Source organism: Artibeus jamaicensis, unplaced genomic scaffold (genome assembly GCF_021234435.1).
Source record: "Artibeus jamaicensis isolate MK-2021 breed Jamaican fruit bat unplaced genomic scaffold, CSHL_Jam_final contig_391, whole genome shotgun sequence".
In the NCBI taxonomy this organism is placed as follows: domain Eukaryota; kingdom Metazoa; phylum Chordata; class Mammalia; order Chiroptera; family Phyllostomidae; genus Artibeus; species Artibeus jamaicensis.
Genome location: NW_026521814.1, coordinates 9,217,611 through 9,239,022, shown reverse-complemented (window position 1 = coordinate 9,239,022; position 21,412 = coordinate 9,217,611). Strand labels below are relative to the sequence as shown.

General features: G+C 35.1%; 1 protein-coding gene across 3 annotated transcripts in view; it reads left to right on the top strand.

Annotated features, from left to right (window-relative positions):
* The window catches only part of TLK1 (tousled like kinase 1), a 152,705-nt gene that overhangs the window by 81,703 nt on the left and 49,590 nt on the right, over positions 1 to 21,412 (top strand). Inside the window, exons 4-5 of one of the 3 annotated variants that reach the window (XM_037139532.2) lie at positions 15,136 to 15,211; positions 20,152 to 20,198. In XM_037139532.2, the coding sequence (XP_036995427.2) occupies positions 15,136 to 15,211; positions 20,152 to 20,198 (123 nt within the window). Of the gene's footprint in view, positions 1 to 489; positions 559 to 15,135; positions 15,212 to 20,151; positions 20,199 to 21,412 lie in introns of all 3 variants that reach the window. The other 2 variants (XM_037139534.2, XM_037139533.2) reach the window with 2 other exon arrangements.

Below are 21,412 nucleotides of genomic sequence, written 5' to 3'. Positions count from 1 at the left end.
AGTTCACATTGAGCATAATATACTTGATGGCATCTTTTTAAAATGTGTAGAGAGTAATGTCTGAGTTTTAGCATTTACTTATTGATGCTGCAACTTTACTTTTTGTGGCAATAGCTTGTAATATTATCTGTTCTCAAATTATAGAGTTCTTTCTTTGGTGTATATGTGTGTATGTGTCTGCGTGTGTATGTTTTCCCTGTCAGTGTTAAATTATTTCTACTTAATACATTTTAGTCTTTTTTTTTTTTTAATTTGGGTTAGTGTAGATATATAATCTTGATAATACCAGAATGTCGTTAGCACTCAGTAACTCTTAGCCATTCAGTTCTGGTGTTCAGTGGAAAGGGAATATCAAATGTGGCATCTTTGTAAGCCCTGTGTCATGGAGAGCAGCTAGGAATCTCCGGGTAGACAGTTCTGTGCAGGCACCCTGATGCTCCAAAGGAGTGTGGCATAGGGCTCTCACTCATCAGGCTTTCCCTTCCGCAGAGACAACTGGCAGGCAGCTGAAAGGACTGTGCAAGTGACGGGACTTTATCTGCAGTAGGTTCCCTTGAGGTAAGCGTTAGTAGCCCCTGAAGTACCAGATTGTCACAGTTTAGTTTTCTTTAACACATTTATATTGAGACTTTAAAAATTATAGGTTTAGATCTAGACAAAGTACAGTTTTTCAAAAACTATATCAAGAATGTTTTCATTTTATATTTCTTAGACTTTGAAATATTTCTTGATATATCCAGATTTGGGTCTGTTTAGTTAATTCACATGCCTCCTCTTTCTTTATGTTATAAAGAGCAAAAAAATAATTTAAATATATTTTCTCTTTCTGTTCACCAAATCTGGTGTTTCTGATTTTTTAAAATAGTAAAACATAGTAAAAAGTTAGATCCCTTATCATATATTTCTGTGTTTTTTATATATGCAGTATTTGATTCCTTCAAACGAATCACTGTATAAGAAAATAGTACTTCCCTTTAAAGAATTGCAAGGATCATTTTTGGCTAAATTTTTAATTAAAAAAAAAATTTTAAGATCATAGTGGCACTTGCAGTGAAATACAGTTTGGTTCACCATTGGATGTACTTAGCTTTATTTGTACAGAAATCTTGCCATAGGGGCAGGGCAGCAGTGGAAAATCTTAATATTTTGAATTTTGCTGTTCTGTGTTCTGTATCTGGAAATTTTAGAAATTAATGGTTAAAGTCAAATGGCATGATATTTTAAAAATAACTACAGATTATACATTTTCCTTAAGATTTGAAGAAGCATATTTTTTGGTCTTTCCATTATAAGAAGCCACATGTCTGAAAAATGAGTGCCAGGTTTTATTCCTTCTACACTGCATACCTTAGTTATTGGGTTCCTTTGTGGTGAAATTTCATACAGATCAAGATGCAGATATTCATAGGCCATTAAGTTGTTGGAAGTAAACAATAAATTGCAGAGATACTCCTTTTTCCCTGTACACCAAGTAGTAGAGTTTGTGTAGTATTTCATTGTCTTCTGATGTCATTTTATTCTTTTGGTAATCCATTTTCTAACCATTACTTTTAAAAAATAATAGTTTTTGCTTTTATGAACACATAGTACTAAAAGTTTCATTCACTTATTTAATTTTTTAAAAAGCAGTTCTCTACCAGCCATTTTTTTCCATACCCCTCTGTTTTTTTAGCTTTTCTTCCTGGTAATTATTTCCCCATTTTATAATATAAATAATGTGCATAATGTGCTGTTTTGTTTTATCAGTTAGCATTGTCTGTTGAGTCCCTCTTAGTATTTATGAAGATTTTAACTTTCCCTACTCTGTACTCTCCTACCCAGTACTCTTCAGATACCCAGAACCCTAACTGTATTCTATTATCCTTTTACTATTAAAACTGGAAAACATGATGTTTACTGTTAGGCTAATTTAATTTACTTCAACTGAAATTATCCTTTCAGTTAATATATGAATTACTTCATAAATGGATTTGCCTTTATTTCTAAATGTAGATATAGGTTCTAAATGTAGGTTTTTCCTTTTGTTAATGAAATTGTCTATAGTTGGTAGGAAGGTGTTGATTTGTTTTGCTTTATTTTATATCAGTCTAAGTCTATTCAACAGACTCCAAAAATTTACTGTATTTTCATTAAGCATTTATTACTTACCTACTATCTTCTAACTTCTGCCCAAGCACAGAGAATGTAAATACGAATAGGATATTATTTCTGCCTTCACAAGGGGTCAGTATTAAGTAGGACAGACTACTTTATAAACAGTGTGGGCTGTTAAAATAAGTGTAGGCAAGGACAAGGTACTATGAGATCCAAGAGCAAGAAACCCCTTCTAATTCCATCTGCCTGCAAGGGAGAGGAGGGAGGAGAAGAGAAGTTTTCCTTCAGAGAAGCAATGATAGTTGTTACAAAAGGCTATGGATTCATTCTTGCTTTTTGCATGGAAGTATGAGTGATTTTGCTGCAGAGGGGATTCACCTGGTTTGTAGTCTTCTGGTATAGGGAGGACATGCAAGAAGGGTGAAAGATAGTCAGGGGTCGGCCTTTGTAAGAAAGCCCTTTTATTTCATAAAAAGGGATTTAGGCTTTTACGTGGGTGATGGAGAGTTGTTAAAGTGTAGGGGCTGAGGGAAGACAAAATAGAGATAAGGAAGTCCTCCCTAGGTGGCAGTGTAGAGGATCAGACTGGTAGGAAGTTAAGCCTAAATTGGGAAGATCATTTGCTTTAGGAATACCATGCCTTTACAAAACTCCAGACCTTTGAAACTTAGTATTAGGAGGAAAAACTTCAAAAAAGAGGGGTTCCCGTTTAGTGTTCTCCAGTTTGCCTTTCAGATATCCTTCTCCTTCAGATTCTCTAACTTTGCTTATAGATGCTATCACCACCCAGGCCCATACTTCTCACAGTTTAATGTGCAAGTGAATTACCAAGGATTCTTTTGTGTGGGGGTCTGGGGTGGGGTGGGGGGTTGCATTTCTCTAATAAGCTCTCAAGTTCTGCTAAATTTTAAAAGTAGAATCAGTAGGGTTTGATGACTGAATGAGAATAAAGAAGGGAAGGGAAGAGCCTAGGATTATTTAAAGGTACATAACTTTAGATGATAACTTGGGAGAGAAAGAGGTCAGGCTATAGATAAAGACTTGGAGTTTCTATATAGGCGTGACGTGATTGGGATGTCTGAGGGCTCCTGGGGACCCAGAGACTCTTTCAGGGGGTCCACAAGGTTAAAACAATTTTATAACAGTGCTAAGACATTACTTATATTTTAAAAAATAATGCTAAGACATACTTGGCTTTTTACAACTTTTGTTTTCTCCTGAGTTTACAATGAAACTTGCCAGAGACTGAATGGCATGTGATATCATCACTGATAATGTATGGGTTCTCTACTTGTGTGTTCTGGTGTTTAAAAGCTTTTTTGTTTTAAATGCTAAAACAGTAAATATCGATGGTTATAAGCCACATAAATAAGAGTTTTGGGGGGTCATAAACAGATTTGAAGAGTTTGTAGAAGACTCCTGAGACCCAAAAGTTTAAAAACTGCTTTTATGATGAGCTTGTAATAGTTTGTGTAACTCTGGGAAATGTTATCAGGCAAGATGGGTGTGCTGGAGAAAGGAGGTGGATAGATAGTAGGAAGAAAAAAGAGAAAATGAAGAAGCATTGAGTGTCTCAAAGTCATAGGTAATGACACATAAGGTAATGACAGTAAAAAGCTACTAAGAATTTGTTGCTTAGACTTAGTTTTAGTATATTAATGGTAGCAAGATGCCAGGTTATAGTTGGTTAAGGAAGCATTCGAAAGTGAGGAAACAGTGGCAGCAAATTTTGACAGCTTTTGGCAGAATCTTGGCTGTGAAGGAAAGGAGACAGTATCAAGAGTCTTAACAGGCTTGACATACCATGTGCTAAGGAAGGGGATCATAGCAGAGCTATGATGGGACAAGGAAGTGCTGAAGAGACGGGAGAAAATAGAACCAGAACTTGACATGTTTTCCTGGATGTGAATGGCAAGACCCAGACTCCAATAGGCAGGGTGAGTTGTAGGCAGAAATTACTGCAAACAGCCTTTCTCCTGATGGATGGATTTCCAAACCTAATAACCTTTTTCTTACCTCACAGTGAAAATAGAGGTTATCAGCTGAAGCAAAGAATTATGAATGGGTTTGGGGTGTGAGGGGAATGATACCAGTTTTATGAGAGGGACAAGGAAGAGAGTGTGAGGGAGAGGGGTCATTCATCTTTTTAAAATATGTTTTAGAATGTCTTTAGGAGTTACAAACTTGACCTGTGTGATTAATCTGCTAGGTAAAAGTCCAGATTATTTTGTGAGGATAAGAGAAGGAGCCCATGTTTTTTGGTTATAAATGTTTTCCAAGTTTTTGAACCTGCCTTGATCTGCAGTTCTTGCAGGACCCTTCTGTGTCTAAACACAAAGATCTTCACTTTTTCTAAATTTCGCACGATTACTATTCCTACTCAACCTTATCCCAAGATGCTAAGATAAATTGTGTATCTTATATAGCCCATTTGGAATGTGTAATGAATATTAGTACCATAACCATTCCTCCTCCCTACCGCTTTTGGGATATCGTAGAATATAGTTCTGTGCTCTATTTTATTTCTCACTGAGGTGGAATATTTGTGACTGAGTGTAAGTATCATTGAATTACATCATCTTCAATAATGTTGGAGAAGCAATTTTAAGTCTGCATATGTGTGTATGCTTGCATACAGTATATTACATAATAATGTTTGTAAAACAGACACACATGCCACATTCTGTTTTTGCCTCAATTTAATCTTTATCTTCTATAATACTTCTATATAACTTTAATCAGAATTGACTTTAAAGTACATTCTATCTCTATTTTGCCTTCCTCCTGGGTGAATATCAGTTCTTTAACTCCCTGCGACCCTTTCCTTAGCACTGTGGCATTGAATTACTATTTATTTTTCATCCAGGTATATTTGGGGATTTTTGAGTTATTTAGGATTAAGGATATTTTAAGTAATAGATATGTAGAAACTGGGACAGTTGTTCCATCTAGGCATTTAAACTTAGATCCACTTTCAGAAGTGTAATAATTGTAAGAAAGAATATAACATAGATATGTCTTGATTGTTTTAATTTACCTCATTAACAGTGATTAATGAAGGCCATTTTATGAAAGAAGATCTGATTAGCTTTATCATTTAAATTTAGTTTTAGAAGTAGTCTTGGAACTTAAATTTTCCCCCCTCATTTGAGTTAAAGTTACAGTATAGAAGACAATTTGAACTTTTTTAAAAAGACTTTTTAAAGGGCCATGTTTTGTATGATTCATTTGCATATTTTAGAGGAAGTAAAAATTAAGAAAACTAGGGAATTAGACCTAAAACTGACTTTGACCTGGCTTCAGGAAGGCATTATTTCTATTTCTGGAACTAGTGATAATGTTTATAGAATTATAAGTTTTTAGAAGTAAATTGTCCTTTTTTTGAAGATGGTATCTTAAAATTAACACATGAACATGTAAATTTCTTAAATGGGTTCTCTTCCGTTCTTATAAATTGGCTAGATTATGAGAGTGATAAGAATATTTTGTTTTTAACCTTGTGTTTATATACACATCTATCTCTATTTTTTTCCTTTTTTCCCTCTTAATAGTATTTAGCTTGAATGCTTTCTCAGTGAACACTTAGGTATTCCAGATTGATTGGAAGTTATGATTCTGTTTGAAAACAGAAGTAATACTGGCCTTAAGTTTTAGGTGTTTTTTTTTTAATTCATTAAACTGTTACTCGTCTATATATGTATTTGTTATAATCTGGATAAGTCTTTTCTTTAATGTCTTAGTCTGAGTACCCAGTAAGAAAGAAGGAAACTTGGAAAATGAATTTAACGATACATAGTCTAAGTATCACTGAAAGTTATTATTTTTATGCCTATTCCCTCTAAATGAGTTACCTTGTTTTTTACCTTATTCTACTTAAATCTGTTCAGTTTCTCAAGATTTTTAGACATGTAGTTGTTTTTAAGAAATATTCTTTGTATTCTGCTGCCTACATTATTTTCTAAAATGTTTTAGCCTGATAAATGATCTTTGTAGTATTATATTCAATGGGTTCCACTGTTTTCTCCTTTACTTATCTTTCTGTTGGAAATATTTTCTCACTTCTTACTATGTTAGTTGGGCTAAACCATAAATCTAAGTATTATTATGTCATTTATTTTATTAAGACATTGTATGTAACACTGTTGCCATATACAATGTACAGTATCATTGTTATCTTGAAGGAGAGTACTCTGTGTGCATGCAAAATTGTGTATTTTGTAACACTAATAAATACCTTATTTCTTTTGGGGAATAAATTTGCTTCTCTTATTAAAACTAATCATTTTTAACCCTAGCTTTTGTAGCTCAGTGGACTGAACACAGGCCTGTGAACCAAAGGATCATGGTTCAATTCCCAGTCAGGGCACATGCCTGGGTTGCGGTACAGTTCCCAGCAGGGGACGCACAAAAGGCAACCATACATTGATATTTCTCTCCCTTTCTCCTTCTCTTCCCCTCTGTCTAAAAATAAATATATTTAAAAAAACTAATCATTTTTATAAATGACAGGATATAAAAGTTTCCATGAAAATCCTGAAATTACATTTAAAATTTTTATTTTATTTAAAAAGAAAACTAATTCTACCACTATACATGAAAGGACATGTTGTTATATATGAACTGTATTCAGCTATAAATTAAAGTGTCTTACCCTAAAATATGTTATATGACAGGGGTCACGCAAAGGAAGTGAGTCTATCCTGGTGAATATACATGTTCTTAGTCTCCCAGAAGGAAAAGTGAGCTGGTAGCCAAATGTGGGTCTAATATTGGCTCTGTGACTCTGTTTTTATAATGGTGGAGGACTGTTTGTCAGAATCATATGAGAAGCCTTTCAAAGTATAAGTATCCAGGCTTCTTGCTTGGAAATTCTAATATACTCTGTTTAGATAATCTCACAATTTCTTTTAAGTCATAAAGTCTTGAAATGATAATTTAGTAAACCATTTATCAGTAGACATATAGTTCATTTAATGTAACTGGGTGGTTGTTTTTAGAGCAAGAAAGTTCTAAGCCAATTGATGAAAACAAGATTAGAAGAGAAAAACGCCAGGTCATTTTAAGAATGAAGACATACTTTAAAGTGGAACTTGGTGTAGTTCTCAACCATACTAAGTGGTCAGTAAATATTTGTTAACTTCACTTTAGTTGTTGTCATAGTAGTTTTTGTGGACTATGAATGATTCTTATGTGTTCATCAAAACAAGATTTCTACACTTTAACGTCATTCTCTTTTGGGGTCAGGTAATCCTTGGGGTGAGGTGGGTGTGGGATTGTTCTGAGCATTGTAGGATGTTCAGCAGCATCACTAACACATTCTGTAACCCACAGTTGTGGCAACCAAAAATGTCTCCAGATATTACCAAATATCCTCTGGGTGTATGGGCAAATCTCCTCTGGGAGAAACCATTAATGAAAAAGAGAAAATAAAGTTTTAACACTTTACCTATGGAGCTGGGTTATAACTATGGAAGGTTAACATCTCTAAGTATGGAGACAGTAGCCCAGAAGGATTAATTACTTTGCCCAAAGATAGTAAGTCAACAGTCAAAATGATGATTCCAAAGTATCTCTTATTTCAAAGTGATACTCAACCAATGTGTGTGTTCTCTCTGCATAACTAAAATAGTGTATAACTTACAAGTAAGATAAATGACCCTAGTTAGTCCTTTGAAAAAATGGTATTCTTTTTTGGAAATATTCAGATTAAAGGTGATTTATAGTGATCATAAAATTTGACAGTCCAAGATATGCCTGGACTAATAACAGCAGCACTTCACAAATGTTTTATCTGATAAATATTGCTTTTAGATGGAATTTTAAGGTCATTCGGTTTAAGTTGACATTACTGAGAAATTTGGTTTCAATATCTTATACTATAGTAGAATTTTTTAAATAGCAGATACATCTTTGTGTCAGTAGAACATAGTGATTATTTTACTATTTTTTTATTTTTGTTTTTTGATGAGGCAGTGTTTTGTTTTTTTAAGATGTTACTTGTTTATTTTTATAGAGAGGGAAAGAGAAGGAGAAAAGAGAGGAGAAAAAGCCACAGTGTGGAGAGATGCCTCTCGCATGCCCCCAGCTGAGGACCTGCCTGCAACCCAGGCCCGTGGGTTCTGGTCCCAGTCAGGGAATAGTGATAACTTATTCCACTGAGCCACACTGGCCAGGGCTATTTTACTATTTTTTAAAGATTAATTCAGTTTTTCTAAAAATAACTGAGTAACTATGACAACTGGTTGGACTTCTTATATCCTAATGAGTTTTCAGCTATATGTCACAATTTTGGTCTTTAACTCATAATGGAAGATTATATAAAGAATAACATTAATTTTAGAGATTCTCTAAAATGGAATATGCAGGAAATACATGACATTCTAAATGTAGATGACTATTGCTAATCATGATGATACATCAGCATCACTTTCGGAGGTTTTTAAAAATAAGAATTCCTTTGGTCTCTTTCCAGAAGTGGTTGAATTTGGAATGGGGACTTGGGCATGAACTTTAAATAAAAGTTTTATAAGGGATTTTGATGTATAGTGTTGAGAATCAGTGCTAGTAGATAAATGATAGAACAATTTCTATTAAAAAATAAAATCATTTTCTAAATAATAACTGTAGTATTGCCATAGAGAAAAACACATCAGGTAAACAGAGCTTAAATTGGTAGTTAGTAAGATTGATGTTGCCTTTCTTTGTTTTGCTTTTTAATTTTTTAGAGAAAGGGGAAGGGAGCAGAAAGGGAGAGAAACGTCATCAATTGACTGCCCCTCCCACACCCCCAGCAGGGGACCTGGCCCACAGCCCTGGCATGTGAGCTGACCAAAATCAAACCAGTGACCTTTCAATTTGTCAGGCTGGCACTCAGCCCACTTAGGCACACCAATCAGGGCTGATGCTGTCTTTGAAAGTACAATTTGACATTGTCTTTGAAACTTAAACATGCATATTCTGTGACACAGCATTTACATTTAAGGACCTCTAATCAAGGTCAAGGAAATATTATACAGGAGCGCGCCATTACACCATGAGTGTCACAAGGGCTGAAAATTTAGGAAATCACTGTTCTAAATTTTACTATTATAAGTACTTTCAAAATGCCAACATTTCCAGAATAAGTTATTTGAAATTTTGGGTTTTTTTTTTTTTTTCCTTCATAGCAGTTGTTCTGCATGGCTGTTTTACTCTGTATGATTTGAAAACAACTTACAAGATTATATGACTAGAGGAGAAAATCCAATTTTATTTTAATTTTATGACTTAAACTATTTGACAAATAAAAAGGAAAAGCCAGAGAAGGGAAAATGCTAAGATATGGTTATGCTACATAAATGGTAAGAAAATGGCAAACATGCATTCTACCAATATTGAAGACTTAATACATATGCTTCTTCTTCTTTTTTTTTTTTTAATTTTTTAAAAAATATTTTTTTAATTTATTTTTCGAGAGAGGAGCAGGGAAGGAGAAAGAGTGGGAGAGAAATATCAATGTATGGTTGCCTCTTATGCGTCCCCTGCTGGGAACTGGCCTGCAACCCAGGCATGTGCCCTGACTGGGAATCGAACCGTCATACTCTGGTTCACAGGCCCTCGCTCAATCCACTGAGCTACTCCAGCCAGGGCTACGTATGCTTCTTTTAAATACATGTGAATGCAAATTAAAATGGGTCCATTTGATAGGAGCTTTAAGAAGTCAGACTGCAAGGATGTAAAGTTAAAAAACTACCTAAAGTTGAGAGTAAGATTGTTCTTGTATTATATTTCTTTTACGTACTGGTTTGGTTGTGGATGCTGGTATATTTGTGAAGGGAGTAAAGATCTTGAAGGCTTTAACATATGAACCGGCATGCATTAAGGTATGTATAAGACAGCACATGTTTTAGTTGGGTGGCTACCCAATTTCATATTGATAGCTCTCTGCCATCTTGGGTATTATATATTATTAAATAATAAAGGGAATACAGCAGAAAATAGGCCACACAGAAAATTACTGATACATTAATTAGATTTATATTGAATAGGAAGGAAATACTCTTATTTAGTTATAAGATTCCAAAATGTTGCTATATTGCTAGTTTCAATATAGCAGTGATCTTCTTATAGGTGTCAAAGATTCAAGCAAACATTTCTAGGTAATAATAGTTCTTGATAATATTAAAGTTTTGTCTCTTAGGCAAAGACAAAGTCTATGAATTTCAGGTCATACCAGCTCAAAGTCTTCCTTAACTTAGGGTATACATATTTCATGATAGTTTTTTATTTTTTTAATTTATTATTTAAAAAAATTATCTTTAAAAGGGAAGGGAAGGGAAGGAGAGAAGGAGAGAAATATCAGTGTAGGGTTGCCTCTCATGAGTCCCCTGCTGGGAACTGGCCTGCAACTCAGGCATGTGCCCTGACTGGGAATTGAACCGTGATCTTTTGGTTCACAGGCTGGTTGGTGTTCAATCCACTGAGCTACACCAGCCAGGTTCATGATAGTTTTTTTATCTAAATTTAAATCGGATACAAAATAGCGAGGAAAATTTTACAACAGATTTTCAGTGTTCTTATAACTCATTATTCTGACCTAATTTTTATAGCAGTAGGTTGAACAAAACTATATCTTGTACATGTGATATTCTTGAATAGAACATCTATTTTACATTGACTTTTTTTATAGGGCTTTTTTTTTTAACTCCTCACCTGAAGACATGGTTATTGATTTTAGAGAGGGAGAGAGATGGAGAGAAACATCAGTCTGTTGCTTCTTGTACCCACCCCAGCTGGGGTCCAGATCCATAAGCTAGGCATTGCACCCTGACTAGGAGTCGAACCTGTGGCCCTTTTGTTTTACCAAATGACGCTTCAACCAACTGAGCCACACCAACCAGAGCCTCTTTAATAACTTTTGAGGCACAACCTCCTTACCCCTAAGGTGCCTCCGGAGTGTAGTTTAAAAATTACAGATAGTATTCTGAACTCTTCTTCAGTGATGAGCCATTTAAGAGATTAAATATTTGGTAGGATTCTGCATATCCTAAATTCCCAAGGTTCTAAAACCTCCAGATAAGTTCATTCACAGATGAGTGACTCTGGAGAATTGGCAGCAGTAGGCTTCATTGAGAGTTTTTTTTGTTTGTTTAATATGTGTTCTCAGATTATTTAAATGCAAAATCAAAAGACCGTTTAATACACATTTGCATGAGGGCTAGTGATGCGATACTTAGGACCTTAGACCACAGGTTCTGTGGCTTGTAGTCTAGAACAGACTTGCATGAGACAATTTAAAGAGGAAATATGCTTATTTTGCAAGCCTGAGTTGTGAGTTATTTGGGTAGAAGCTCCTGATTATTTAATAGGTGACCCATGACTGAAGTTTTGAAAAACATAAAAGTGCGTGGATATATATAGTAACAGAAGGATAGCAGTTTAAATCAGAATTTGAGTGCTCACTGACATTTATAGAGTATACTCTTTGTTCCAGATGCCATTCTAGATATGTTTGTGGTATGTTTCTCATTTCATACCCACAATCCTCCTCTGCCTGTGTTACCACATTTAAAATTGAGGAGGAAATCAAGTCTTGGGTTAAATGACATACTGAGAGTTATGGTACATAAGGGACCCACAGTTTGATTTCTTAGTCTGTTTCTTCAGAGGCCCATGGTACTTGCTCTTTAGGAAGCTGTGGTCCATTGGCCTGACAGAACAATCCTAAAGTAACTTAGGAGGTGACAGTGAGAGTAAGGGTTGATACCAGGCAGTCATACTAAGACATAGGTGAAACGGACTACAGTTCATGGGAAGGGACAGAAAATGCCATTTGTAAGGGAGACATTTACTTTATAAGGTAATTTAGGTATATCTAGGTTTCTCTTTTTTGTGTGTGTTCAACTTTTAAAAAAGTTTTTAATTACCTGTTCCCAACTTCTTACCCCCATTAGTAAGTAATACATTACAGTCTTAATTTCAGTCCTGTCATCCTTTTTTTCCTCCTCTTATCTGGTTTAATCTTACCTGGTTTAAAGGAGGTAAACTTAGTTGCCTTTTTTTCTTTACTGTAGTCATGCATTTGGGGTTTTTTTCCCCCTCATTTTAGTTTTTAGGCAAAATGATATATCCTCCAAAGGAGATGGTCTCATGTCTCTATTCCAAAGAATTTTATATTGGGGGAAATGTTGCCTTGGAGAAAAAAGTTTTTACCAAGAAATCTATGTCTTCTATTATTTATTTTAAATTAAGTTGGTAATAGTATTATATTAGTTTCAGGGGTACTATATAATGATTAGACATTTTTCAAACTTTCTAAGTGATCTCTCCAAGTCCAGTGACCATCTGTCACTGTACATAGTTATTACAATACTATTGACTCTGTTCTTTATGCTGTACATTGCATTCTCATGACTTAAAATACAAGGAATGCTTCACAGATTTGCATGCCATTCTTGTACAGGAACTGTGTCATTCTCATCCTCGATGTATCGTCTGCATTTTAGTCTGTGTGCTGCCCAAGTGAGCACTGTGTTTGTCTTTAAAAACGAAGAACTTAAGTATCTTAATATATATGTAGTAAAATATTTAATGAATGTTATCCCAATAAGTTTGAGAATTTGTATATATATCGTGTCCTCCATCCCACTTCTCTTTTGGAGATAGCCAGTAAATAGCATTTTAATGGTTCTTAGAAACACGATAGTAAAGAAATCATACTCTGTTCACCCAGTGGAACCACCCTATTATCCCTTCTCTTTAAAATGGTCCCTCAGTCTGTCACTGGTTCAGTTTTCCTTGTAATATGCTTTAGAAAACAACGTGTAGCCATTAAGAACATTATATATTTTCTTTAGTTTTTTTTTTTTGATAGGAAATGTTTCAAATATAACTTACAGAATTGTATTATTTTGTGTGGGTTTTTTGTTTATTCAGAAATAGTCAAGATTTAAGTTAGAGTTCAGATGGGATCCTACCATGCTTAAAAATTAGTATAAAACTATTCTGAAAAATCATTATCTTCTTAACCTTAAATTACTTTTTTTATATAGACTATAGTTGGGAAGGATATGAGTAAATTATTATTTGGTAATCCTTTTGCTCTAAGATAGGTTTTTTAGGGTTCTTTATAAAAATTTTAACTTAGAATTTTTAATTTGGTGCTATTTTTATTCTGAGGAAAATAGAACATTGGACATTGTTGAAATTTGAATGTTGTAATTTTGACAATGAAACTAAACCAATGAACTATTTACCTTAAATTGCTGGTGTATCAGTCTACGTCTTGAGTAGTTACTGTGGATTTCTTTAAGTTTCCTGGTTTGTGCTGTGAAAACCCAAAATTTCATAATTAATTTTTACTTAGGAACTTAGTAAAATTTTGAAGTATTTTTGTATGGTTGATTCATTAAGTTCTTGACATGTAGGGCATATAGCATGTTAGAGGGGAAAAAATGCACTTAGGCCGTGGAAATGTACAGGATTGGATTTGAATCCTGGTTACCTTGAGTAAGTTATTTAATATTCATGTACTTATCAAGTAATAATTATGTGCTGGGCGTGTGGGTGGGAGCAATGATGTGGGGAGAAGGTGTAACTCTTGTCTTTAAAGAATTTGGAGACTAGTAACGTTGACTCCAGTCTCTGAATCTGTTACCTTGTTGGCAAAATGGAGATGAGACAACTTAAAACCTCCATAATAATATTTAGAGGAACCATAGATGCTCAATATGAGCTAGATTATGTATTGTCATTCATATTCTTTAAACTACTCAGATATCAAAATATGGATTAAGTCCCTTCCTTCTTTGGGAACCACATTGCCCTTAGAGATTTATTTAAGTTGTCTTGATGTTTCAGATGCTCTTCATTCTGGCACTGGACCACGTGCCACGCCTCTAGAATCTTAGGCTCCATGTCATACATAGCCTTGTGCTCTGGGGTTTAATTCTGTCTAAGCACAACAACAGTCTGTCAGCCTCCACAAAAATTCCTCGTTATTTTAGCCTGGTGCAAATACTTGCTATCAGTTAAAAAAACAAATCTGTAATTTGAAAACAAGCCATCATTGTAGGTCAGGGGTCTGCTAACTTTTTCTATAAAGGGCCAGCCAGTTATTTTAGGCTTTGTGGGCCATATGGCCTCTGTCGGAACTGTTCAACTTGAATGTTGTATGTGAAAGCAACCGTAGGAAATACAAAATGAATGAGTATGGCTGGCTTCCAACAAAACTTTACTTATGGACAGTGAAACTTAAATTTCTTACAACCTTCATATCGGGAAAATGTTTTGATTTTTAAATTTCTTAATCATTTAAGAATGTAAAAGTAATGCTTAATTATGGACTCTACAATGCAGGTACCCAGACAGAGTTGGCCAGTGGACTGTAGTTTGCTGGCCCTTGTTCTGGGGGGTAATCTATGAGTTTACTATAAACTGTTAATTGGATAATAATTGTTAGGCATTTAGGTGAATGGTCCTGTTAGTAGTACCGATTGTATGTATCAGGGTTTGTGTTCTGCTTTAATTTTCCTTATCCAAGTTTACTTTTATAGACTATGTATGAATGATAGAAAACAAGTAGGAAAAACATAAGGTTTTGTTGTTACTATTTAGTCCTATTCAGTTAAGAAGTTAAAGGGCATCTTTTAAAGGCTAATTACTCTCATATTTTTCACTTACCTCAAGTCAAGTTTTGTAAATGTAAATTTCAAGTAATGTGTACAAGGTATTTTATACTTCAAATTTTTAAAATTTACAGAATAGGAAATTTGGGGTTTTAAATAAATTGTGTGTAAGTGCACATTTACATTCTGTGGGTGCTGTTGAGCCGAACAGTGCAGGGGTGGGGCAGGAGTAGGTTTTCACGTTGTGAAACAGTTTTTTTTGTATTATTTATTAATTATTGCATTGTTTTCTATATGATATGAGCAACTGTAAACCTACTTTCCCCCATCCTATATTCTACTTTAAAAATAAAAATGATTTTTATACTGACTGTAACAATTTTGTATAATGAACAAATTTGTGGTTTAAAAATGCTGTTAACTTTGCTCTCTGTAGACACCAGAGAAGAAACCATCGGAATCATCCAGAGGAAGAAAGAGAAAAGCAGAAAACCAGAATGAAAGTAGTCAGGGTAAGTGAAGGAGAATCTTCCTTCAGACCAAACAGGCATTTATGATTATTGTGTTTTTCAACCAGTTAACAGTTTAAATACAAAATAAGTTTTCATGATTTTTAAAGCTATTATGTAATTCCTACATGTAATAATAGTTTAGGGGTGTACTTTGCATAAGAAATAATATAAAATTGGAATGTTTTTGTACTACAGTGTGTGGTTACCATTTAGGTTTTTTTGACATTTCCCTTATTTTTTTAGAATTAATAAGATAAGTGTCATGTCCAAACCTGGAAAGCATTACTTTATACTTTCATTTTTCTCTTTTTTATGTAAATCAGGATATTGAACTAAGAACTTTAGATCTCACTTTAACTCAAGTACCCAAACTTACTCATCCCTTTTATTTACAAAGGAAAAGACTAAATAATTAAGAAACTTTTATTAAGGTAACATCTTTTTTTTTAATATCTGTTTTTTATTATTTTTTTGCATATCTACCTTTTGTAATATGAGCTGAGAAAATTATTTTTCTTAGACTTCAAAATTTCTTACAATGGATAACAAAATATTATTGATGTTTAATTTGGCCATTCAAAAATTAAATATAATAAAGTGGGCTCTTGCAACATATATAATGATTTTATACATATATTACATGATTTGGGGCCATGAACCTGTGACTTACTGGTATTTTTACATGTGTTACTGGCATCAAGGAATGCTTTTATAGCATTTTTCTTTTCAGAAAGAAGTAATTAAGTCATTCTAGCACCTTCTCTGGTTGTGTGGTGTATTGTATCTCCCTTTGTCCTGAGCTACTTTTCGGTTTTTAGTAGTTCCTCGAACTTTTGTTTTTGCTTTTAAAGATTTTATTTATTTTATTTTTTAGAGGGAGAAAGAGAGGGAAAGAAACATAAATGTGTGGTTGCATCTCATGTGCCCCCTACTGGGGACCTTGCCTGCAACCTAGGTGTGTACCCTGACAGGGAATCGAACCCGTGACCCTTTGGTTCCCGGACTGGCGCTCAATCCACTGAACCACACCAGCCAGGGTGAAGTTTTGCTTAATGGATTTGGAGCTTTATTTAGTGTAAAGATACATTAATTATGTCGGTTTCAACTTTAGTTTTAAAAAACACAATTTAAAGCAGGTTCAAAATAGGGTGGGGCTTCTGAGTTGATCAATCCAACCTATGTCTTTAAGAATCCCCATGTAATTCTTTGTGGTCTGCCATATGCAGAATTGTCTGATTTTCTTAAAGTTTTAGACTGGTTGTTAATTTGGGGTTGTGTGGTTGGGTTTTTTTGTGGTTTTTTTTCCGAGGGTTTGATGGTTTTTTAATGTAATTTTTAAATTTATTTTTATTTTTTAAATATATTTTATTGATTATGCCATTAGAGTTGTTCTATTTCCCCCCTTCATTCTCCTCTACCCTACACACCCCTCCCCCACCATTCCCCCCCTTTAGTTCATGAACATGTGTCTCAAGTTCTTTAGAGTCTGTATTTCCCATACTATTCTTGCCCTGCCCCTGTCTATTTTCTACCCACCGTCTATGCTACTTATTTTCTGTACCTTCTCCCTTCTTCTCCTCCTCCCACTCCCCTGTTGCTAACCCTCCATGTCATCTTCATTTCTATGGTTCCGCTCCTGATCTAGCTGTCTTCTTAGTTTGCTTTTGTTTTAGGTGTGGTTGTTAATAACTGTGAGTTTGTTGTCCTTTCACTGTTCATCTTTTTTATCTTCTTTTTCTTAGGTAAGTCCCTTTAACATTTCATATAATAAGGGCTTGGGGATGATGAACTCTTTGAATTTGATCTTATCTGAGAAGCTCTTTATCTGTCCTTCCATTCTAAGTGAAAGCTTTGCTGGATAGAGCAGTCTTGGATGTAGGTCTTTGGATTTCGTGACTTGGAATACTTCTTTCCAGCCCCTTCTTGCCTGGAAGGTCTGTTTTGAGAAATCGGCTGACAGTCTGATGGGAACTTCTTTGTAGGTGACTGTCCCCTTATCTCTTGCTGATTCTAGGATTCTCTCCTTCATTTTAATCTTGGCTAATGTAATGATGATGTGCCTTGGTGTGTTCCTTCTTGGGTCCAACTTCTTTGGGACTCTCTGAGCTTCCTGGATTTCCTGGAAGTCTTTCTTTTGCCAGATTGGGGAAGTTCTTGTTTATTATTTGTTCAAATAAGTTTTCCACTTGTGGCTATTCCTCTTCCCCTTCTGGTACCCCTATAATTCAGATGTTGGAGCATTTAAAGATGTCCTGGAGGTTTCTAAGCCTCTCCTCACTTTTTTGAATTCTTGTTTCTTCATCCTTTTCTATTTGGTCATTTTTTTTCCTTCCTTCTGGTCCACTCCCTTGATTTGAGTCCCAGTTTCCTTTCCATCACTATTGGTTTCCTGTGCATTTCCCTTCATTTCAATTAGTTTAGCCTTCATTTGTTCTTCTAATTTGTGACTAAAATCAACCAGTTCTGTGAGCATCCTGATCAGCAGTGTTTTGAACTGTGCATCTGAAAGTTTGGCTATTTCTAGGTCGCTCTGGGGCTTTGAGTTCTCGTTGAGCCATGTTTTGGTTTGTTTGCGCCTGTTACGTATGAGAGGTGGAGCCCTAGGTGTTCACCAGGGTGGGGCCACCCAAGTCGCTGGGTTGTGATGCTGTATGTGGGGGCAGGGTCAAGGAGGGGCAATGACTGTCCCCTCTGCTGTTTCCCGCCACTGGGTCCTACGTGGTCTGTCTCACTGCTCGCTTTTTCCCTGGTTTATCTGCGCAAATGTGTGACCGTGGCCAGCCTGCTGCCTTGCGTCCTCACTGAGTCTGCCCGTTGCTACCCCACACCTGGGATCCGCCCATGGCTGCCTGTTCCCCTGGGTCGGGGGATCTTTCCTGCTGGATCCTGCTCCACCAGTCGCTGGCTCCACCCCTCTTACCAGTCTGGCCAAATAGTTTGTTGTTGTCGGACTTCCATATAGTTCAATTTTCTGTGTTTTGGCTGCGTTTTTTGTTACTAAAACTTTGTTGTCTTTAAACTTGGTTGTGTGAGAAGGCACATTGGTTCCACCTACACCTTCATCTTGGCTGAATTGATTGTTAGTTTTAATTGGATTTACCAAGTGCTACTTTTCTCATTCATGTTTGCTTTTTTTTTTTTTTAATCCTCACCCAAGGATATGTTTATTCATTTAGAGAGTACAATGATCAGTTGCCTCATACACATGACCTGGCTTGGGATTGAACTACAACCTTTTGGTGCATGGAATAATGTTCCAACCCACTGAGCCACCTGGCCAGGGCTCATAATTGCTTTAAGAAAAGGGCTGGATTAAAGGGTCTCTGGGGCAGTATCAAGCATACGAACATTTGCAGAATAGAGATACCACAAAAATAGAGCAAAGAATTAAGAAAAGGGCTGGCTTTTTGTGGAATTTTTTTCTCTCTCTTTGAAGTAACCTTCACACCTCTCCTCTCATCCAGAGTTGGGTCATGTGTCCCTTCCAAAAACACTTATTTCCAGCAAAAGTATTGTTGCCCTTAAAAAAATCAGGCGCATCTTGCCCCCGTCCAGTTGGCTTAGTTGGTTGCAGCATCATCCCATACACCAAAAGGTTGCAGGTTCAGTCCCTGGTCAGGGCACATACCTGGGTTGTAGTTTAGATACCAGTTGGGACATGTACAGGAGGCAGTTGATTGATGTTTCTCTCACATTGCTGTTTTTGTCTGTCTCTCTGTCATTCTCTTGTCCCCTCTTCTCTAAAATCAATAAACATATCCTCAGATAAGGATTTTTTAAAAAATCAGGCGCATCTCTGAAATTGAAAATGGACTAAAGTTCTCCTTAAATACAGGCATCATGGAAAAGAGATGGTAAATGAACATAATTAGATTTCTTCTCAGAAGGGGAACTAGGAACTGAGGCTGGATGGAAGTCAGCTTTCCTTAAAATTACAGGTGCTGTGTAAGGAAGGGAATGTTAACAAAATTTGGGTTCAGTTGGGCAAACAGCTTCTGGGTAGGTAACCCTAATGTTTATGTCCATTAAATAGCACTTCTTCAGAATCTGCAGGAAGGTTGTTACAGGCAGAAGGAGAATTCCTTTGGCATAAAATTTTTTGTCTTTTCTGACCTTTAAATAAACCTGTACAAAATTATTCAAAATTTCTAGGTAGCATTTATAGTCCTGAGTTCTTACTTAGTTTTAAAAAAATTCCCCTACCTTTTTCTAAATAATGAATTTAAGGTTGTTGAGCTTTTAGTGTCTGCCATGACGAAGTAACCACATGAGCCAAAGTTGACCCAAGGTCGTTGAGCTTTTAAATGTATTGTTTGTTCACTGCAGTAATGCCTGGCACATAGTTACCACTCAAGATATATTTCTTGAATAATATAGATGAGTAAATGAATATAAGTCAGTACTGAATTGATCAATCTATATGTTTTTATTATACAAAACTTTGGATTTCATGGTATAGTAATTTTTTTTTGTAACTTGAAAAAATCATGTACTCTGTATAGTTCCAATGAAAGACGGGTAAATCCCATCCAAAAAAAGATCTCAAAACACCATACTTCTTTCCAACTTCCTAATTCAATTTTTATAAAACCAAGTCCATTTTAGAGCAAAACTTTTAATTAGAGAGCCGTGATCACTTTATCAATATATGGCATGTAATAAAATATTTAAAATCAATTTTTTAAAAGAACAGCCTGTAAATTTGGAAGTACTTTTTAGAGGATGAAAACATTTTTAAAAAGAGCATTTATATTAAAGCATTTTATTGTTAGTTATGGTTTGTGTTAACAACAGCTTTTATATTATTACTATTTACAGGTGTGAATCAGTTTGTCTTAGTTTTTTTTCATTCATTGATTTGCTTTAATAAAATTAGGAGACATTAAGCAATATTAATGACTGACTTTAAATCTATAAAACTTTTTACTTTTATATTTTAGGAAAAAGTATTGGGGGACGTGGCCACAAAATTAGCGACTATTTTGAAGTAAGTTCATTAAGGAACATTTTTAGTTCTTAATGCAATTCTGCTATGGGCTGAGATAATTTTTTTGAAGCATAAGGTCAGCTCTTGATTATTTATTTGATTAGAGCATAGGTTTAGTCTGTGTAATGTCCTGTCTGCCTAGGAACGTTAAAATTCTGCATTGGTATGGTACTTAATAATTTTCAAAGTACTTTATCACATATTTGCTTATAACAACTTGGGTGATAAGCAAAATAGGTATTTACAGACGAGGAAACTAAGGACCACAAATATAAAGTAGCCTACAGAAAGACAAATTCTAAATGGAAAAGCAAAGAGTAGAACTTAAAGTCTAATAGCCACTTGTTCAGAATTGTTTCTCATGTCGGTACAAGCTTTACTATACTACAGCATCATTTTAGCCCTGTGGATGGAAATTAAATAATGTCCATCTAAGAGTTTCTGAAAATAATAAATAGTAGTAAATTTAGATTGTAACCCAATTCTGAAGTGTTTCCTTGCTTCTACACAGAAATGCTCTAGCTACCAGTTTCACATTATAAAGCATTAACGTTATTATTAAAACAACAAGCATCATGTACTCAGTTGAATATATATATATATACATATTTACTTGAGAATAAAAAGAGAATTTGCTGATTGGAGGAAGGAATACATTTTTTAAAACATTGTTTTTCTACTCTCCATTGTTTTTTGGGGGTTTGCAGAATCTAAGGTAAAATTGTTGGTGCCAACGCGATACCTAATACTCTTTAGTGGAGATTATTCCTTCAATGTCAATATCATGAAGAATCTTTGCCAAAGGTAGGATCAATTCGAATAAAATCTGAAGACTCTTGAATGCCTACTATGTGCTGGGCGTTAACGCTGGGCACTATAGATTTTTTTTAAAAAGATAGAAAAGAAAAAGTTACACAAAGCCCCTAGGTTACAGGAAGTTGTTTAATGATCACACTAGTAAGTCCCCATCTCTGCTGCTCATGCCTAATACCCTGCAAGGAAACCAGTAACAACACATTTCCTCCTCCCATTCTTGATACAGAAACATGAGAAATGAGAAAGGTAGCTATGGAACAGATCGAGTGGCTTCCCTCCCTGTGTAGCTAAATCATGTGCTGTGACACATATGGTACATGTAAGAAAGGGTCAATTTTTATTAGGTTTTTATACTGTCAAAGGGAAGGAACTCAAGTCTGTAGACTTTTATATAGTGC